General features: G+C 42.6%; 3 protein-coding genes across 6 annotated transcripts in view; 2 read left to right on the top strand and 1 right to left on the bottom strand.

Annotated features, from left to right (window-relative positions):
* Positions 1 to 6,716, top strand: part of LOC107374604 (oocyte zinc finger protein XlCOF6) — a 51,251-nt gene extending 44,535 nt beyond the window's left edge. Inside the window, exons 4-5 of the mRNA XM_070547527.1 lie at positions 1,080 to 1,251; positions 2,462 to 6,716. The gene's annotated coding sequence lies outside the window, so the exon portion shown is untranslated. The remainder of the gene's footprint in view (positions 1 to 1,079; positions 1,252 to 2,461) is intronic.
* Positions 1 to 21,754, bottom strand: part of LOC129157530 (zinc finger protein 420) — a 281,855-nt gene that overhangs the window by 113,717 nt on the left and 146,384 nt on the right. The window lies entirely within an intron of this gene.
* LOC139061481 (zinc finger protein OZF-like) overlaps positions 8,510 to 21,754 on the top strand; it is a 34,328-nt gene continuing 21,083 nt past the window's right edge. The window contains exons 1-2 of one of the 4 annotated variants that reach the window (XM_054736768.2): positions 8,510 to 8,925; positions 19,119 to 19,225. In XM_054736768.2, coding sequence (XP_054592743.2) covers positions 19,216 to 19,225 — 10 coding nt within the window. In that variant the 5' untranslated portion in view covers positions 8,510 to 8,925; positions 19,119 to 19,215. Of the gene's footprint in view, positions 8,926 to 11,404; positions 11,991 to 18,089; positions 18,988 to 19,118; positions 19,226 to 21,754 lie in introns of those variants that run through there. The other 3 variants (XM_070547547.1, XM_054736767.2, XM_070547542.1) reach the window with 3 other exon arrangements.

Raw genomic sequence — 21,754 nt, 5'->3', positions numbered from 1 at the left:
TTTACGTAACATCTGTGCAGCGCTGAAAGCACCAGACAGAATAATTCTGTGCCCTAACAGTAGTTTATGAAAGTAGTCAGACAAACGAGAGGCACCTGGCTGCCGCTGGGAGAACGCTCAGTGTTCTCACTACTCTGTAAACAATCACAAACAACGTGTCTTAAAGTTGAAAACAGAAGTTTAAGTTAAAACTGAAACACTCTGAAAGTTTTCTGATGATTTTCTAAACAATTCTGTCGGGGAATTATATCTTTCTGAGACGAGCCTCTGTCTAAACATCACATGCATTACTATCATTAAGAAGCGAGGTGTGTTGAAGCTGTCATCAGCTAAGGGGCGGATGCTTAAGTGTATCAGGGGCAGCGAGGAACGAGAAAGTTGTGATCAGGCTGGAGATCACACCAGATTCGCTGCTGCAGACGTGAATCTGCGGGTCTGTAGCATCCCCTTCTTAACATGACAGCAGGACTTCCCATGTAAGGAAGGTCCGCTCACCTGTTCGTCAGATAATTATTTCCTCGCCATGATCTTTTATCTTCCCATCATCCTCCAGTCATCCAACTGGAACCAGTTAGTGTTCCTGATCATTCTCAGAATATGCCACGCCTGCTCTGGTGTTAAAAGTTAGTACATTTAAGTCCTAGATCATATTTGTGCCTGTTCTACTGTCATTTTGAAGGATTATTATTTATGTGTGTGAACTGCACACACTTGTTTGTAAAACCCTCCTTTGATTTGTCCCTAGCAATAATGTCTCAGTGCTGGCATTTTAGAGACAAGAAATGGGGTGAGAGCCGATTGTTACTCGAAAAAAGAGCAACAGTGATGAAGACAACTGTTTAACTTAGCCTTTTACCTCCATATGCAAGAATCTAGTCTTTGCAGTGGGCGACACAATCGTACTTTGACAAATACACAAGGGATTTCTCTCTCTCTCTCTCTCTCTCTCTCTCTCTCTCTCTCTCTCTCTCTCTCTCTCTGTCTCTCTCTTCAGAGGGAACACGGCCAGTGACACTAGGGCAAATATTAACATTTGCCTCTGGTGTGGACACCATCCCGCCACTTGTATTTTCACACAGGCCTGGGACTGAGTTTCTGCATGTGGAACATGGAAACCGCTGCATCTTCCCAGAGGCAAACACATGTGAAGTGATCCTGCGGCTGCCTGTTCACCCGACCTACAACATCTTTGTGGAGTACATGGAGTCTGGCATCTTGCAGTCCCCTACATTTGGGTTCGTCTGAGTTTAGGTAATGACAATTGGAATAGAATAGACTATTGATCCCACAGTGGGGAAATTCACTTGTTACAGCAGCACCAACACTTGAGAATAATTTGAAGGAAAACAACAAATGTACATGTATACACACATGCAGTAAGCTAGTATTGTAACCTTCAACCACTAAAAACCACAAATAAAAATGAAAAACTTTGGTTTCAACACTTTACAGCATACTCTAAGGGACACAGACATACTTTGTAAATCCGGTGTTGCACAAGTATTGAACACATACATGGGGCAGCAGTAGCTCAGGTGGTAGAGCAGGTTGCCTCATGATCGGAAGGTCATGGGTTTGATTCCAGCTCCTGCCAGAGGTATTCTGCTGTTGGGTCCTTGGGCAAGACACTTCACCCAACTTGCCTGTGTTGGTGGTGGTCAGAGGGGCCGACGGCACCAAATGGCAGCTTCACCTCTGTCAGACCTCCCCAGGGTGGCTGTGACTACAAAGTAGCTTACCATCACTAGCAGTGTGTGAATGTGAGAGTGCATGCAAGCGTCTGAGTGTCCTAAACAAGCGCTTTATAAGTTTGATGATTATTATACTGAGTATTGCATTGATGTTATTGTGTAACAGGATAATGCCAGTACAGACTGAGGAGTTATACAGCAGAGGGGTTGAATGACCTACGGTAGTGTTCTATTTTACATCTGGGATGTCTGTCTGCCTCTGAAGGAGCTGTCCATGGCCTCTAAAGTAGAATGCAGAGGGTAGGAGGGTTTGTTTAACATCAAGCTCATCTTCCCCAGCATCCTCCTTTCACATGTCTCCTCAACTGAATCCAGTGGGCAGCCCAGTAACGAGCTAGCTTTGTGAACTAGCTTGTTCAGTCTCTTCCTGTCTCGGTCAGAGCTGCCTGCACCCCAACAGACCACAGCAGAGTGGATAACAGAGCCAACCACAGAGAGATAAATGGATTTTAGCAGATGGAAATTAACTTCAAAGGAGGCGGCGTTGGCCCTTCTCATACAGAGCATCTGTGTTGTTGGACCAGTTCAGTGATACGCTTGTTTATCTAAACTTGACAAATGTGGTGGTATCAAGAACATGAATGAAATAAAATTGCATGATGAGAACTTTATGTAGTAATGCACTGAATATATTTAACATATTTTGGGGTTTAAAATTGAGGCTTTATATAGATTTGGTGTTAATGTCTCTTTTTTCCCTCTCTTACCAGATGCTGTCAGGTCAATGTATCCAGTTTGCATCCTGCTGACTGAAAGTTAACCACAGGCTCCAACGAGGCTAAACATGAATGCAGACCTGCAAACCTGTACGCATTTTGCGTAGCCAGTATGCAATTTGGCATCTATTTAAGCTGGTACGACTCACCCCTCTAAACTACGCAAAAAGCTGCGGATACGTGAGTTGAGTTCTGTGGCAAATATGCACGTGTGGTACTCATATCTGACAACACGACTCAGCGGCACGGTGAAGAAGTTTAAGCCAATTATCATAGAAAAGCAGAGAACAACCAGAGCTAACTATCCTGCCTAGCCTATAGCGTAACACTCCCGCTCCCCTCTTCCCTGCTTCGCCTTGCCCGCTGCTCTCTCCCTCCGGTTCACCACTCGCTGCTGTTCTGGCTAGGTAAAGTACGTGTGTGTGTGTGTGTGTGTGTGTGTGTGTGTGTGTGTATAAAATTTTACATCCAGTGACTGGGGAGATTAGATTAGATTAGATTGGAGATTAGATTAGAAAAGCAATTGAGTTGCAAAAGTCCACCAAAAAAAAAAAAAAAACACCGCACAAGTGCTACTTAAATTTATTTTGACAAGGTTGGCAGGTCTGTGAATGTCAGGACGGCGCTTACATTTACTACTTGGTTGTTGATTGTTGTTCCTAATGCAGATTTTTGATTTATTTACTGCCATGCTGACAGCCTGGCAGTATTCTGTTAGAAGCGAAGAGTTGCAGATAACATGTGATAATAGCATGTGGTTTACATATGTGTCACATCCCCGACATGTGTTGGTAAAAATGTGAAGGATGGGGGTAACATAAGAACTGGTGGAGGAGTTTAAAATGGGTTTATTTGTACAAAAAGGTATTAAAAACACAAGCAAAACTGATTTCTCTAAACGGTTAACATTACAAAGCAAATTATCAGCTATAAAACACCTGGTAAAAACTTTATTAAAAGTTTTACCGCAACTAAGGTGTTTTAAAATCCTGAAGTTGATAAAAGGCTAAAAACATTCTACTGACTAAAAACACCTGGTAAAAACTTATTTTGAAAGCTTTAACACAACGGAAGGTGTTTAAAACCGAGGAAGCTATCCGTAGTGGAACTCTTTAACCAAGAGCAATCTTTGACACGTCGTCAAGGTTGCATGCGAAGCTCTGTGCTGAGGATTGGAATCAGAGAGCTGTGTGTGAGTAGCAGGTATCTGCCTCTTATGAAGGCAGCATGCCCCGCCCCACAATCACCAGAATTTCATCCACCTTGTCAAATCTCCATGAACCAACTTGTTTGTCCTACCACATTCAGGTTGTTGTTCTTATTGCAGATTCTGTGGCAGTGATGAAGTCTACTGTGGGGTTGTGTTATGGAGAAATGGTGAAATTGAGTCCTTTAGTTAGGACACCCTTCTCTGTTTGTGTGAAGATTCTGTGTCATAAGTTCTTCTCCCACTGGTCCTGGACATCTATCCGGTTGGTGTCCTCTGGTGGCGATCCAGTCATTTCTGATGTTTTTGGCTGTAGTTTTGAGAATTTGCGTTGTTGCCGTTCGTTGCTTTTCCTGTGCTGCGCTAGCTGAGCCTTTTCAGTGAAGTTGGAAACTTCTTCTAACACTGTGCTAGGGAGAAGTTCTGAAAGCTTCTCTGTGATATTGGAGATCATGTGGGTAAGGGCTTCTATGTGTGGCATTTGGATAAATGGGTCTGTTTTAGCCATTCGTTTAGCAGCTGTTGTGCTTTATGAAGAATCTCTTCTGCTCTGTGTCCTTTAAAAGTACTTCTAGTCTCAAGCTTTTTGGAAGGAGACTTTGTTGTCGACATCTCAGGTTGAAACAGGTGGTGTCTGTAGTCAGCCAGCTTCCTTCATGTCCACTCATATCCCCTTACAATTCCAAGGGTCTTTCCCAAAGTGTCGGGCCACATGCTGGTGAAGGTTCTCAGTCAGCCAGGTCATTGATGACTGAGAACCTTCACCAGCATTTTGCCCTGTCAGTCATCAGGACTTTACACCATCGGGCTGAGAACATTCCCACAAAGACTGAAGGAAAAGAAATGGAAGAAAAACATCAAGAAAGCTCTCCAGAACTGCAGAAACCCTAACTGGGCCTTTGTGAAATCTACAAAGAAGTCTGGAAAAGCATCCAAAACAGCAACCAGCAAAGAAAGGTGCAAAGGCACCGTCATCTCATACATGGCAGGAGTCGCAGAGAAACTTGGAAGAATCTTCTCCAAACACAACATCCCAGTAAACTTTAAACACACAGGAACTGGTCCATCCAAAAGACAAAACACACAAACAGAAGCTCAGTGGTGTTGTTTATGCAGTCCAGTGTAGTGAGGACTGTCCAGATCTTTGCATCGGGGAAACTAAACAACAATTACACAAACGCATGGCACAACACAGGAGAGCCACCTCTTTAGGTCAAGGCTCTGCAGTCCACCTACACCTGAAGGACAAGGACACACCTTTGCAGATGACAATCTCCACACTAGTCTGAACAGAGAAGATAGATGGCTTGAGAGAAGAGTAAAGGAAGCTATCTATATCAAACATGAAAACCCTACTTTAAATATGGGAGGGGCTTAGATTTCACCTTTCTAGTACCTATAATGCAGCTTTGGATCTCATTCCTAAGCAGTTTCAGTCTAGGACACACCTTCCTGCATCCAATCAACACAACGACTCCCTCTCAATGAAGGCCAGCATCTCATCAGGGGGTAGAGAGGAGGGGTACCCAGAGTAGTTTCTGTCAAACATCGCCTCGTCTTGGCTGAACAGTAGGCTACACACTGCTCGGGCCAAGAAACAAGGAGCAGAAAGCAACAACGTTATCAAGTCCCCTCAGGTCAAATAGGAACTAGGTGTGAAAGAATGAACTCAGAATAATAAAAGGGGAAATGAGTCGTGCACGGTTGCAGAGTAAAAGAGGAACTGAAACTTCAAATGGAGGTGGTGATAATTAATATATTTATGTGTGTTTATTAACCATTGTACATCTCATGGACTAGCCTGTGTGACAGTTTTTTTTTGGAGTGTGTTAAAAGCCATGTTCAACAGACAGAGTGTGCTTATAAGATCTGCAGCAGAAACAGGCGTGATAAAAAATGACAAATGTATAACACGCACTGTGATTGGAGCTTTTTGGTGATGACCTAGAGCTGACAACATTTAAGGTATAGAACCCATGACTGGGGACAAATCGGGGGCCCTCGTCTAGAGACAGTCCGCAGAGAGGGTTTGCTTAATCAGAGCGATCGAACAAGCTTTGTTTCGTCTTGGATCACCAGCGCTGGCTGTGAAAAATAATACCAACTGGTGTGTAATGCACTAACACATGAGTCCAGGATGGAGGGTCTTCTACCCAATGCAGAGGGATCTAGGTCCACACTGGTACCTATGGAATCCACGACTGTGGTCACTGACCTACTAACGCAGGTTCTCCTGTAATAGGAGCTCTCACCGATCTCAAAACAATAAAACTCACCGGAGCTCTAGATACAAAAGGGAAAGAAGGGACAAAACTGCACATTCCAGGGTGGCCTTTTATTGTGGGCAGTATAAGGTACACCTGTGCACTACTCATGATGTCAGCATTTTGATGTGGCACACCTGTGAGGTGGGATGGATTATCTCAGCAAAGCACATGTGCTCACTATCACACATTAAGACTGATTTGTGAACAATGTTTGAGAGAAATGGTAATATTGTGTATCTGGAATGAATTTTAGATCTTTAAGTCAGTCTCATGAAAAATTAGAGCAGAAACAAAGGTGTTGCGTTTATATTTTTGTTGAGTGTAATGAATCACATGTATCCCCATATTAAAAATTTAAATGTTTGGGTGTTACTCACGTCCCTTTGAACTGAGAATAGAGAATAGACTTTATTGTAATTGCTCATGGCAATTAAATTACAGATGGTCCGCCATCAACAGTGCACAAGACAATAAATGACAATAAATGTCAAAAGCCATAAAGGACTAAAAACAATTTAAAAACATTTAGCAAACAACAAGAAAGTACAACCAGTGATTCAGATCTGCTAATACAATAAAATGATTTAAAACAGATTAGTCCACATTACTGATGGGGATGTGGGGGCTGAATGGTGCTGTTGTGTTGAATGTTCTGATGGCCCAAGGGAAGAAGCTGTTGGAAAGTCTGGTGGTGTGTGATTTAACTGACCTGAAGCGGCGCCCTGAGGGCAACAGTTCAAACAGGCAGTGGGCAGGGTGGGTGGGGTCACGGAGGATAGCAGCGGTTCTCTTCAGGCAGCGGGTTCTGGAGATGGCCTCCAGGGATGGCAGGGTGCAGCCAGTAATCTTCTGGGCAGTGTTTATTGTCCTCTGAATAGCCTTCCTGTCCTCAGCAGTGGAGCCTGCATACCACACACTCAGAGAATAGGTGAAGGTGCTCTCCACAGAGCAGTGGTAGAAAGCCAGCAGCAGTTTCTGATCCAGGCCACACCTTCTCAAGAACCGGAGAAAGTGCAGCCACTGCTGAGCCTTTTTAACCAGAGCTCTGGTGTTGGCAGACCAGGACAGGTCAGCAGAGATGATGGTGCCGAGGAACCTGATGGAGGGGACACGGTCCACACACTCTCCATTTATGAGGAGAGGGGCGTGCGTGTGTGACTGTGTCTTCTGAAATCCAGAATAAGCTCTTTTGTTTTTTGTATGTTCAGAGTGAGGTTGTTATCTGAGCACCACCTTGACAGATTACTGACCTCTGCCCTGTACTCTGCCTCGTCTCCGTCTGTGATGAGGCCGACCACAGTGGTGTCATCTGCAAACTTAAAGATGGCAGTTGATGGGTGGGATGCGGTACAGTCCGATGTGTACAGAGTGTACAGTAGGGGGCTCAGCACACAGCCCCTAGGAGAGCCAGTACTGAACAGGATGGAGGAGGAGAGCTGGGAGCCAAGTTTAACATGCTGTGGTCGATTTGTGAGAAAGTCTTTTATCCAGTGGCAGGTGGAGGGAGGGATCTGAAGGCTCAGCAGTTTTGAGATAAGAATGTCTGGGATGATGGCATTGAATGCTGAACTAAAGTCAACAAAGAGCATCCTGACGTAGCTTCCTCTGGTCTCTAGGAGGCTAAGTGTTGTGTGCAGCATCAGGGCGATGGCGTATACCAAATGGATGACTCACCTGTGACTGGTACAGCCTAGCACTGAGTTAGACCTATAGCTGATTTATGCAGGCTTATACTGCTAGGTTTCAGCTTGTGCTGAAGGAGACTCTCAACAGGCGCAGGCCAGGTGCAGACTAGATCATCTAAAAGCTGTTCAAAGGGAAAAGGCCAGGACGTATGTCATCGCAGCCTTAGCAAAGGAAGATAGGGTAGGAAGCAGATGGGGCAATGTGTCTCCCATCTTATCTGGAGGAGGGAGTGAAAGCAGAGATGTCAGTTACCAAGGCAACAGGTGATGGCCTTCAATAAAGTTAGGGAGGGGTCAACATGAAACTTTGCAGCATGAGAGGAAGAATAAAAAGGTGTACATCTTGTAAAATCTTCAGATTTGTCACAGGGACTGAGGGTGGCAGAATCTCTCCTAATGCATGTGGAAAATAAAGTGTGCTGATTGCAACATAAGGCAATTTGTGGCTTACTTCTTGTCCCACGCCCCTGGTTGTAACTGCCTTCTATAATTTTGTACATAACTGTAACAAAAGTGTTGTGATTGTATCTTTTACTGCCTCTTGGCCAGGGCTCCCTCAAAAATGAGAATTTTAATCTCAATGGAACCTTCCTGGTTAAATGAAGAATATAAAAATAAGTAAATAAAATGCATTTAGATAATGAAACGTCAAAAAGGAAAATTATTTTACTTGTTTGTCAGTGCATTTGAAGAAACAACTTAAAATGTTATTTATTTAACCAGATGAGCCGATAGAGAACTCATTCTCATTTACAACAACGATCTGGCCAAGAGGCAGCAGCAACAGACACATAATTAGCTTTACATCAAAGAAAAACAGATGAAATAAAAACAAACAACATTAAAATAAAAATGGAGTAAAAAACAAAATTATTATATCAGGTGTAAAACTAACTTGTCTTTACTTTAAGTAATTGTTTGGGGAAGATATCACATGTTATGTGTTTTATTAGTCCCATTCTGAACACACAGGTGTTTTATTAAGCTCCAGCAGGTGGCGCTAGTACACCTTTACACTGGTCACCGACCACCGGAAAAAAGCAGAAACCGGAAGCTGCTAGCAGAGCTAGCTTGTTGTTCTGGTGTGCGAGGAGAATATTTGAGGCCCTGCAGTAAAAATGTCTTCACTTCAGTCTCTGGGAGAGTTGATCAGCTAAAGCGACTAACTGCTGCTGCAGCAGAAATCTTATCACCAGGCTGTGGAAACTTTCTTCTCCTCCTCAAACACTTGGTGGAGTTCTTTCCAGAACCAGAGAAGATATTCTGCGGTCGTCGTGACAATCGGAGCACCAGAATCAGGTTGTGGGCCAGAAAAGCTTTTCTCTATCTTCCTGCCCTCTGGATCTGCTGCTGTTCCTTTGGCCTCTCTGAGAAACGCGCTCGTTTTGACGAGGCTGCAGTTTGCTTCCGATTCGGGAAATGGCTAAAGGGCGATTACACCCAATTTTTCTCAACTCTGACCTACTTTAATCTGCCCTAGCTCCAAGGGCGTCAGTTTGTTTTCAGAATTGCTGGGCACAATAACCATACACTTGAGTGGGGTTTAAAAATTGCTGGGGACAATAAAGTAGGCTAGCACAGGGGTCGGCAATCCGCGGCTCTGGAGCCGCATGCGGCTCTTCCATCCATCGGATGCGGCTCTCTGTGTTTGTAAAATAATGAATGGATATTTAAATAAAATGCTTTATATTTTACTGCATTAATTTTACACCTGTATGCCAATTCTAAATGTAAAGATTGTCTGCGTAAACCTGAACAGGTCCAACCCGGTCTTACTGTGAGACCGGGTTGACGGGTCACGCTTGTGCGTAATCATATAGGCACTTTCTGAGCTGAAGAGTATGTGAGATTCTGGGATTCTCCTCAGACGGCTCCTGGATGTGTCGCCACATTGGAGACAGGAACAAGCACTATTCAGCCAAAGTTTCATAATCAGGGAACATTTTCTAAGTGACAAGTCTCTCTGAGAGACAGGGTTTGGAAAACACTCGCTTCAGTGGGAGGAATCTTCCCGCATGCGCTCTGGGTGGCTCTGGGGTTAATCAAGTTTAATTGTTTCTCTTTGCAACAATCTTCACAGGAAGGCAAAACAGTTAAACGGCAGGTTACAGATATTTCCATTTGACTGTTTATTTTGACAGATGAACTCAAGGATGTTGCTTGGTTTGAAAGAATTACCCCGACGCACACTGATGCGCATGATGAGCTGACATTTTAATCGTTAACGCACATCGCGGAGGTAAAATATTCCCATCAGAACATCAGAGCTTTATACTGGACACTGTGTTCAGTGCGGCTCGGAGCGGCCACGGTGGACAGTGAGCTGAAGATCTGGGGTTCGCAGCGCAGTGCAGAACCACGGCGCATGCGATTAGATTTCCTCTCACTGAAGCGGTCTGGAAACCCAGTCTCTCTGAGGGATGTGTCACTTGGAAAAATGTTCTTTTTATGAAATTATGAAACTTTGGCTGAACAGCGCTTGTTCCCGTCTCTAATATGGAGACGCATGACGCGTAGAGACATTTGATCACGCACAAAGTTTATGTGGAGCAGAAGCGGTCGGGCCACGGCAGGTGAAACGTTCCTAGCCTACATGAAGTGAAACTGTTTAATTGTAACATTAATACGTTACTGGACACGCTGGTCTGGTTGGTTAGACCAGTGTTTGAAGTGGAAAACAAACACACACACACACACACACACACACACACACACACACACACACACACACACACACACACACACACACACACACCAATTAAAATAATGCTGATAGCGTGGACTAGAAGCCAGGTGATGGGTTACGTATTTAAATGATGATCAGGCTGCTGTAAAATGTAATCCACATCCAGACACAATTATCCTCTATTCTTTCTCTATTTGCTCTGCTCTTGTCTGGGCTGGCGTAGCTGATGGTGCGCGCGGCGCGCCTAACTAGCGGCTGATGCACATTTTACGCATTTGGAGAGATGGGCTGGATGCTTTGCGTTTACTGGAAGATGGTCCACTTAATGCACGGGTGTAGACTAAATATTAATGCCAAATGAATGAAAATTAAATTGTGAGTTTTTACTTCATATTTTATAAATAAAAAGGACGGGGGAACACATTTATGACATCTTTTTAAACGAAATTTTCTAGCGCGACCTGCCTGTGTCATGGCAGGAGGAAGTTTCTTGACCCACGACATGCAGAATCACCATACGGAGAACAAGAAAGTAAGTAAAAAGGTTTTTATTTCTACATAAAGAGCGATGTGAGAGACGGGAGCAGACGAGACGCAGGACTGGCAGCAGGAATCCAGGGGGGAGATTCTAAGGAGGGAGACAGAGTGAATATGAGGCGAAAACAAATGGAAACGTTGTCGGAAAGACTGGTCTTACTGTTTCTAGGTAGTGGTATTTGTACAGGAAGGTTGCTAGGTCCGGGTGAGCTGAGGAGATCCACAGGTAAGGATATTGTTTTGTCCAGAGGTGTAGGAACAGGAATGGACGTTGGAAGGTGAGCGGCTGAGAGCGGGCGGCCAGGGGATGAAGCAGTGTGTCAGGCAGGCTGAGATCCGGGTCTTGTTCTGGAGCTGGTGAGAGATTGTGAGGAACCTGGAGGAGAGCAGGAAAGGGCATCAAGGGGGTTTTCAGACGTCAGGTTAATCAGAGCAAAGATAGTAGTAGGTAGTGCCAGTGTATAGGGCACTGGCGCTATAGATACAAAGTCAAGGTCGGGTCGGCGGCTAGAGCTACCCAAAAGAGTAATCATCCGGCGTGGTGAAGTGTCACACTACTCCTTAAATCCCCTGGACCTTGATGGTGAGATCAGCTGCAGCTGGGAGCTCTCAGACACGCCCACCTGTGAAAACAGTACTCAGGAGAAAACATGGTTACAGGCTGACAGCTCACCACGGACCATGACAGCCTGCTTCACTTAAGTCACTGCTTATTAAGGTCCATCCAAAATTACCGTGGGAAACGGGTAATAATGGCTCTTTGATGGGAACAGGTTGCCGACCCCTGGTATAAGATCTGAGCTGGTAAAACAAAAATCCTCATCAGCAGGCGTTTTTTAAAGTGGGGGGGACACAGCTGCCAATCACAAATTTTGCCGGGGACATGTCCCCGGCGTCCCCGGTTAAAATGACGCCTATGCCTAGCTCAACAACTACAACACCCACACTCTTCACACCGGTACTGGATTATCATACACTAATAGCAGATTGCATTAAACATAGTTTCTGATTTGTTAAACTATAAGAAAGCCAGATTTATGCATTTGTAAAGAAAGCCTGCTACCACTTCAGGATCATCCATCAGCTGGGACTGATTCATCGTTTGTTCTTCACCACCTGGACCTGGACAGCATGGACACAGGTACTGATGGATGGATGAAAATATTATCATTGCATGGTGGGACATTACAGTACCTCTCTCATGAGGTGTTATCATCAAAGATCAAGGAACGCCTAAATTAACTTCTTTTTTTTTTTGCTGATAACCTGTATAGATGAGTATCTAATAGTGTTGTAGACATGTGTAGTTATTATTTTTGCATTTTGATGCATTTTCTTTGAAAACTCTAAATTCTGTCTAAAAACGTCAGTCTAGCGCCATCTTCAGCTCAAAAGTATAAAGCATTTATTTTGAGTCGGTTTTAGTCAATAGCTAATGAGAACAATGCTACGTATTTCAGAAAAGTACTAAGTAGCAGCTCTGCGGCTGTAGCTTATAAAAGCATTGCAGTCTCAACTGGTCTCAACCATTCTTGTAGCAGTCGGCTCGGATTAGCCGCAAGTGAGTTGTGCTGTTGTTATCATTAGCATTGTGTCAGAGTCCCAGCAAAACTTCTAGTATTATACTTATTTAGTTCTAGTAGCTTGGCTGTTAGGTTTTGTAGTTAAGTGTTTTTTACATGTTACTCTTTCACCAACTTGATGGAGTTTGAACCGGGTTATGCTGGTTTGAAGAGTATTTCACAAATTAGTCCAAGCCGTTCCAGTAATTAGCCGGATCCCGCCACCTGTTGTGGATTAATTTTAAAGACTGTTGTAACTTGGATAAAGATTTTGTCACAAATGATAGCCTATATTGTAACACATATATCAATTTCATTATGTATAGAGCCTGGACCTTCCCAATGTCAGGTTTGGTCAGGACAAAGTATATACGTATTCATGCAAACTTAAAAAAATTATGTAACCCTAACTGACTCCGGTTTGAACTGCGTGCTTATTCATTTTGTGTCTATGATGAAGCCATGGAGACTTAATAAAGAAGTCACCTTGTCAGCTGTGAATCCTTAATTTTGTCAGTCATACAGAAATACTTGATTTCAAGAGGAAAGAACGCTGAAAATGTAGTTATGTAAAGCTTTGACACAACATGGAAATTTAATTAGATATCCAAATTTGAATTTTATCATCAAATAAAATTTTAGAATAAATAAAACACATTTTAAGGGAGTAAAAGGGAAAAGGAGATTAACACCTTTCAGCATGTGCATTTCCTGCTTTTTCCAGCAGTGATATTGCTAATTCTGTTGAATGAAATTCACTGTTTAATGGGACAGCCAATGAAAATGATATGTAAATAAGTAAGAATGCATGTAGACCTACATAATTAAGCAAAACTGAAACACTAATATAAAGTATATATATTATATTTTTTTCTCCCTTCGAATCTGGGAGGGTGGAACCCCAGCTCCAGCTATGGACGAGCCCCCAGGGGGCCCAACTTGATATTTTTTCATGGGGCCCAAAATCTCTGGCAGCCCCCCTGTATGGGAGAGCCAAGCTTATAAGCTGTAGCGGTCTGTTGTTATTTAAAGAGCAGAAACTACTCTGAGTACCCCGCCTCTCCATCTCCTGATGAGTCGTTGGCCTCTATTGATGGTGAGTCATTGTGTTGATTATATGCAGGAAGGTGTGACCTTGACTGAAACTGAATGAGATTCAAAGCTGCATTATTGGTAATGGAAAGGTGAAATCTAAGCCCAGCCCCTATTTAAAGTGGGGTTTTCACGTTTTGACATAGATAGCTTATTTTACTCCTCTCAAATCATCTATCTTCTCTGTCCAGAATGTGGACTTTGTCATCTTCAAAGGTGTGTCCCTTGTCCTTCAGGTGAAGGTGGACTGCAGAGTTTTGACCTGAAGAGGTGGCTCTCCTGTGTTGTGTTATGTTCTTGTGTAATTGTTGTTTAGTTTCTCTAATGTAAACATCTGCTGGACAGTCCTCACCACACTGGACTGCATGAACGACCCCACTGAGCTTCTGTTTGGGTGTTTTGTCTTCTGGATGGACCAGGTTCTGTCTGAGGGTGTTGTTGGGTTTAAAGTTTACTGGGATTTTGTGTTTGGAGAAGATTCTTCTAAGTTTCTCTGAGACCGCTGCCACATATGGGATGATGGTGCCTTTGCCCAAATGATGTTGTTGTTAGGTTGGTAGCAGAGCTCTCATGTTTAGTGTTAAGTTCAGTGAGATCATGGAATGGGAAGAATTTTCTACTGACAGGAAAAAGATCTCAGCCAACATAGCTGTAGATCACAATGGATAACTCTCTGTGGTTGCATTCATTTTACATTTATTTTACTACCTCTTATTAGAGCTGTCTTTAGTAGGTGCAAAATATATTTGGTTGTACACCTGTGCAATAGCAACAAATTATCTTGATTTCTGTTAAATGTACTTCCTGAATGAGTGACCTTTTCAGGCTAAAATAACAAAATGACAAATACAGACAGAAGGACAACTTCTTTCTTCTTTTATAATGCATTGCATCACCACCTGGTATCAGAACAGGACTCAGTATTGGAAGATAATAAAAAAATCAAACAACTTGGACTCGGATCAGGGGCAAAACTGTGGTTGTAACATCTCTAGATATGTCAGCTTTAAAAACTAAAACTAGTATTTATGAACCAACATTAACACTAATGACACTAATTGATATATTTTTATTATGTTGTTTGAACCCAAGGGTCTCATTATCTGAATGTTCTAACTTGTTGTATTGCTCTATAAGTGCCCCTTTTTTTACTTTGAGCACCCGGCCCGTCAAAGGTCTCTGCACGGCCCTGATGTGAAATATTAAAAAACAGCAAATATAGTTATAGTTTTAAAAGCAGCAACACACGTGTAACAATAAGCTAAAACAATTACATAATGTTAAAACTAGAAGGTAAAGAAAGACAGTTGGTTAAATAATTCACCTGCAAGATTCTAGCCTGGGCCGGTCGCAGGCTGGAGGACTTCATCCGTCTTGGGCAGATTTAGCTTGAAAAATATAACATCACCTTGTTGTGGGAGTTTAGTAACTTAGATCATGTACAAAACAAATTGTCTAATATATGTGCTTCATAACACGGCTGGTGAGTGATCTGACTGCTCTCAGAGCTAACTCAGTGTCCAGAATCAGACATGTTCTAATGAGAACCAGACTCCAGTTCAGAACCGGGTCAGCTTTTTAGCAGAAGGAGGAGCTGCTCGTCAGTGTCCCTCCTGCACTGCATCAGCGCTGATATTACTAACTGGTACAAAAACTCAACCCAAACCAGTCTGTGACATTATAACACACACAACACTTGCTTCGAGCCTGCGGCTGCCTGCTGATTGTCTAGATTACGTGAACCCCGTCCACGTCTCTCCTACTTTGTAATTAGAAATATAGCAATAATAGCTGCAAAATTAGTCAGAGAACGATCTTTAGAAGCTGTTAAAAGTAATTATTTAGCTTACTCGCCTCAGATTGGGCCCAAAATCTTCGTTTTTGGGGAAGCGGCAGTCGGCGGGATCCGGCTAACTACTGGAACGGCTTGGACTAATTCGTGAAATGCTCTTCAAACCAGCATAACGCTCCACCAAGTTGGTGAAAGAGTCTGATGTAAAAGAATTCTAAACTACAAAATCTAACAGCCAAGCTCCTCGAACTAAATAATTTTAATACTAGAAGTTTTGCTGAGACTCTGACACAATGCTAATGCTAACAACAGCACAACTCACTTACGAGCCCCGCGTGCTACAAGGCTGGTTGAGGCCGCGGCGAGCTGCTACGTAGTACTTTTCTGAAATACGTAGCATTGTTCTCGTTAGCCATTGGCTAAAACCGACTCAAAATAAAGGTGTTCTATACTTTTGAGCTGAAGATGGTGCTAGACTGATGTTTGTTGACAGAATTTAGAGATTTCAAAGAAAACGCATCAAAATGCAAAAATAATAACTACACATGTCTACAACACTATTAGACACTCATTTATACTAGTTATCAGCTAAAATAAGTTGATTTTGATGTGACTTGCTCTTTAAAAACTGCTAAAAAAGATACCAAGGTTCAAACTTTTTTAAGAATAGATGCATTACAGTTCAAAGTTTAAATAGTTCACTCCAAATTGTTCGCCCAGTAATTTTGAAATTCCTGTTCAGTAATACAGTAAGTGTAAAAAATTCAAATCCGTTTTTTTTTTACTTTTAAGCTGAATTTTTTAAAGGCTTTAATAGAAATAAATTCTAAATACAAACCATACACTGAAAGATGAGGTTGTTCTGAAAAAAGCAGAAGAATTACACACACTTTGCACTTTTTATTACAATTTTACAGCCATAAGACTAAAAAAAAATACCAGGCAGCCCTGTTATAATTATGGTCATAAGAGGGTTATTAAGATGGCGATGCACAAACAGGAAGTGATTAGTAGTCATTCCACTCCAATCCTGTTGGTGGCAGTAATGCACCAAATTGTTCTTTGCCAAGTGCCATAAGACCACAAATAAGAAGAAGAGAAAGCAGAAAAAGAAGAGAGACGGGAGCGTTCGTAACAACTTAAAGCAATAGTCAAAACATTAAGCATGACATGGAGTTATCCTAGTGGCTCCAATAAGAGAAAGAATCAGCATGCTTCATAAAAGCTTTTATTTTCACTTCTGAAAGTGACGTCGTTTTTCTATGTAAACATCAAAAGGAAGCAGAAAGGAATTCAATGGAAAATGTTTAAAGGGAAGAAAACAGACCAAAATGGAAAATAGAAAAAAAAAAAACAAAGACAAAAGCACAGGAACACTGACAGGAAAAAGAAAGCAGAGCAAATATTGAAAGCGTTCAAAGGGAGGGAAATGCAGGAAAAAAGAGGAGGACTAATAAAAAGGGCAAATAACTCATGTCAGAAGAGGGGAGAGTTTCGCAAATCCAGTTAAAGGTAAGATTGTCGAAAATTTGGTGTAAGGGGCCCCATGTCTGTGTTCGCCTTGGGCCCCTAAATTGCTAAATCCGCCACTGCCTTTAAGAAGTCAAATGCCACCATAATGGATAAAACCATGGTATCTAGAAACCTCTAACGGATAAAGTTTATAATGATATTGGATAATCTCTAATGGATAATGTCTAAGATTCCGCTCAAGGCAAGCGAACCAGATCAAGGTTCAAGATACGATAATGTAAAAAGTCACAATCAATACATAATGTAAAAAGTCACAATCAATACTTTTGAAAGTTTAGGACGTCATATATCAATCTCTTATTTCCTAATGATAAGGTAATTTAGGTTCAACAAACAAAACATGTCATCACTTCTAAACCTGACAATTCAAGTCTGTTCACTTAACCTCCTATCAGGAGTTACACTATGCTTAATATTACTTTGGTGTACTCTCATTATCAAGTTTTATTGGTATTCAGCAGATGCACAAGCATCAGATAGATAGCAGATTATCAAGAGGAATCAGCCAACTATCTTACTTTGGAAAAGTGTCAGGCTCCACCGACGTCTGTGTGTGAATAGGTCAGCGTAGCCTAGCAGTCTCCAGCAGTCTCCTTCTGTTTGGGTTATGATAAGGAGACAGTGAGGTTTGGCTCAACAATTGAATCAACAAAAACAATTGAATCTTCAACATTTAAATCCCATTTATAAAATTAGGTGTGTAACAAGGATTTGTTAAACTATCGTGTTTTCTGAAATCCGAGTTATAAAGGTTGTCGACAGTTCTGCGGCATTGGCTCTTGGCACCGCGAGGTGAACTCGGGACCCCGGCTCTCGAAGGACCAAATTATGTTATGGATTTTATCAACATATTTATCAATAACCCATTACCTGCAGTCGAAGAAAAAAGGGAGACAAACAATTAAGCAGACAAAGTCATCAGAATGCAACAAGGGCAGAAGCACGAGGCCAACTGCCAAGAGTTTTGCCCTGAGAGTTTTATTTATACAAGAAGATAAGGAAAGACCAGAGGTGTGTATGTGTGTCAATGGGAGAGAGACAGTGTGTGTGTGTATGGGAGTGAGAGAGACAGTGTGTGTATGGGAAGAACAGTGTGTGTGTATGTGGGTGTCTCTGAGTGTGAGTGCTTCCAGGCATAAAGTAAGACATTAGTTGATAGGATTAAATCAATGAAACCTAAACATTTTATTTCACACCCACACAACAAGCTAACGCTGCTAACAATTTCCGGGTTCTTCGTGCGTGACAGCATCAAGGTAGAACATGAAGCATGAACGTCTCTCTTCCTTCTGTCCTTGAACAACTCTGATGCTTTATTTTTTATAGGATACTTCCTGTGTGAAAAGCTTCAGGCTGGAATCAGCTGATCCAGGTTCAGTAGAACATCAGCAGCTTGATTGTTTTGGGTTCAGGAGCTTTTTGATGGAACTTTTAGGACGTTTGTATTAAATTAAACTAAACTTCATCAACTGAGTTCAAACAACAAAGCATCCAGTCTGTCTCAGCTTCTTCTGATCATTATCTGGGAAATTTACCACAAGTTGTGTTTTATTAGTCCCATTCTGAACACACAGGTGGTTAATTCTGCTCCAGCAGGTGGCGGTAGTGCACCATTACACTGGATACCGACCACCGGAAAAAGCAGAAACCGGAAGCTGCTAGCAGAGCTAGCTTGTTGTTCTGGTGTGTGAGGAGAATATTTGAGGCTCTGCAGTAAAAATGTCTTCAGTCTCTGGGAGAGTTGATCAGCTAAAGCGTTTAACTGCTGCTGCTGCAGAAATCTTCTCACCAGGCTGTGGAAACTTTCTTCTCCTCAACAACTTGGTGAGTTCTTTCCAGAACCAGAGAAGATATTCTGCGATCTTCATGACAATCGGAGCTCCAGAATTGTGGGTTGTGGGTCAGAAAAGCTTTTCTCTAGACTTCCTGCCCTCTGGATCTGCTGCTGTTCCTTTGGCCTCTCTGAGAAACGCGCTCGTTTTGCTGCTTTCATCAGATTGAAGAGGTTCCCTCTATCAGACTCGCTCATCTGAGTTGGTCATGATGCAGGATCGCTGCTCGCTCTCTGATCCATCCTGCTCACACTCTCCGACGGAAAAGCCCCGAATCTGAATGTGACTCTGGAGGAAAAAGCGGTTAGTTCTACTCCGTGAACTCAGGTGACCAAAGGTCCTCTTTTCCAGACTGGATCTGTCCTCAGCTGATCAGAACCAAAGCGTTGTATCTTTAATCTCCTGCGTTGTTTTGAAGCAGCATCTTAATCAGCTCTCCTGCTTTGTTTCTTTTGCAGCTGTTAGCTAAACACGGCTAAAGAAAACCTGCTACCACTTCAGGATCATCCATCAGCTGGGACTGATTCATCGTGTGTTCTTCACCACCTGGACAGCATGGACACAGGTAGGGCTGCCACCTTTCAGATATGTAAATAAGCCTTAAACAAGGTTATCTTTACTTTATCAGAGCAAGACTCAAACTTAGGAGTGAGTGTATTTCTCTGAGCGTATAACATACAGCACTGCCTGTACATGACATCATCTCTCATGTCCTCAGTGATGATATGACCAACATGTTTAACATTCTTGGTGACACTAATCACAGAGTCTGGCAGATAAAACTCTGGAAACTTCATTTGCTCGTCCTCCTCGGCCCGGCGAATCCTAACCACACTTTTAGCTGCATTATACACAATGTTGTGTTCTACTTGTAGTCAGAGCAGATATCTAGTAGCTGCTGTAGACCAGCGGTGCTCGGACTTAGAACCACTAAATCATCTGCATACATCAGATGATTTATGACACCACCCACTGCACAACCAGTCCTGCTGACCTTTAACCTCACTGATAAATCATCCATGTACAGGTTAAAAAGAAGAGGGGCTAGAACACCTCCTTGTCTGACTCCATTACTGACCTTAAATAGCTCAGAGATACTGTTACCCCATTTTATGTGTAACATTTGCTTACCATACCAATAAACCAGGATGTGTACAATGTATCTTGTAACACCTCTTTGCAGCAGCTTTATGAATAGTTGACATGCTGGGGTTGAGTTTTTGTACCAGGACACGGAGAATCAGTCTCGGACACAGGAAATCAAAGCAAACAGGGTTTATTTAAGGAAAACTGAGGGAGAAAACAACATGTGGCGATTTTCCCGGGCTCGAGAGATTCTGGAAATGAGTTAATAAACTGGCTGCAGACTGGTAGCTGATGTGAACGGAGAGTTGTGGCCTACTGTATTGTTGGTAGCTGAGGGCTCGAGGGGGAGGGAAGGAGTCAGATCTGAGGAGATGGTGAGCTTGTAGGCAAGGTGGTGGCTTGAAGAGTTGAACGGGTTATTGTCCAGGACTTCAGGAAAGGTGAGCGGTGGGAGTGCAGGCCGGACGGGCAGCAGGCAGATGTGAACTGAGGGTTAGGAACAATAATGAACAAATTTTGATGAATGATGGTTGAAACAAGATAACTGAGACAATGAATGAAATGCTGGAATGAAGCACATAGAGACTGAGGAGTTCTGGTTTCTGTATTTGGTCACAATTTCCTTTAGGGGCATTTATACACATGTTTATACCACACTCAGACTTAAAGCCAAACTGATTGGCTGTGATTTTTAAGGCATCATTAATTCTGTCTTGCAGAATTCTTTCCAAGACTTTTGAGAGAGTGCTAGCCAGAGCAATGGACCTATAGGTATCCATGCTACCACCTCTCCAACCCTTGTCTTTCATCACTGGGACCAACAGAACAGCTAGCACTGAATCAGGCAAACATCCATGAGCAAGAAATAATGAAATGCAGATAGCAAGGAGTGGTGCTAACTACTGCTAGCATACCTTAGGTGTTCAGCAGGTATGCCAGCCAACCCAGTGGCCATAGATGAGCCTTGTTTTTGCGATGCCTCATTCAGTCAGCAGCAGCAACTAACAGGGAGAACTATGAGCAATGGGGTAATGTCCATTTTTTATATGTTGATGGTAGGGCTGGGAAATAAACCGAAAAATTATCGTTATCGAAATTTCTGACTTATATCGAAATCATTTTTCCTGTCAATAAATTTGATAATAAAAAAAATAGAAAGGATGTGTGTAGGTTGGCAACGTTACCTTTAAGAAGTTGTACCACCTTGAGTCACATAGAAATGTGACTCAACGTGATACATGTGACAGCCCCATCTAGTGGACAACTTTTGTTTTATGCGCATACCTGTAGTTATTGTCCATTTATCGTTATCGAGGTGAAATCCTCAATATATCGTGATATTGACTTTAGGCCATATCGCCCAGCCCTAGTTAATGGGTTAACTTCTAACTTCTAAAGCATTGACCCTAGGGATGAGTACCGAATTCGGTACTTTTTAAGGTACCGACCGAATTCCATAGTACCGACCGAACACCGATTCACGTCATTTCAAACGGTGCCTCGTTTCGGTACTGCCAAGACAGTTGCGCATGCGCAAGAGCGTTATGTCGCCGGTCCCTGCGAGCCCGTTGTAAACAGAGCAAGCATGGTAGAAAGAACGCACGCTAAAGCTTGGGTCCACTTCACTAAATGTGATGGGTAACTGGGTGATGAAACTAGTGACAGACAACGATCTAAGTGAGACATCCTCATCTTAATCTGCTCCAGTAGGTAAATAAAATGTTTAAGATAACGTTACCTTGATTTGTTAGCTTCCGTTTCGCTATGGTGCGTTCGCTTTCTCCTCGGAACTCCGAATTTCCGACTAGAAGAACATGAACGCGCTCTAAAGTTTGGCTTTACTTTACTAAATGCGACGGGTGAATGGGTGAAGGTAAAACCAGCGACAACGATCTAAGTTTGAGGCATCATCGTTTTAATCTGCTCCAGCAGCTAAATAAACTGTTAAAGATAACGTTAACTTGATATGTTAGCTTCCATTGCCACCGTTGTTACCAGCTAATGGTGC

This window comes from Nothobranchius furzeri, chromosome 2, assembly GCF_043380555.1.
Source record: "Nothobranchius furzeri strain GRZ-AD chromosome 2, NfurGRZ-RIMD1, whole genome shotgun sequence".
NCBI lineage: Eukaryota > Metazoa > Chordata > Actinopteri > Cyprinodontiformes > Nothobranchiidae > Nothobranchius > Nothobranchius furzeri.
Note: the sequence above shows the minus strand (reverse complement) of the source record. Positions and strands in the feature narration are given on the sequence as shown.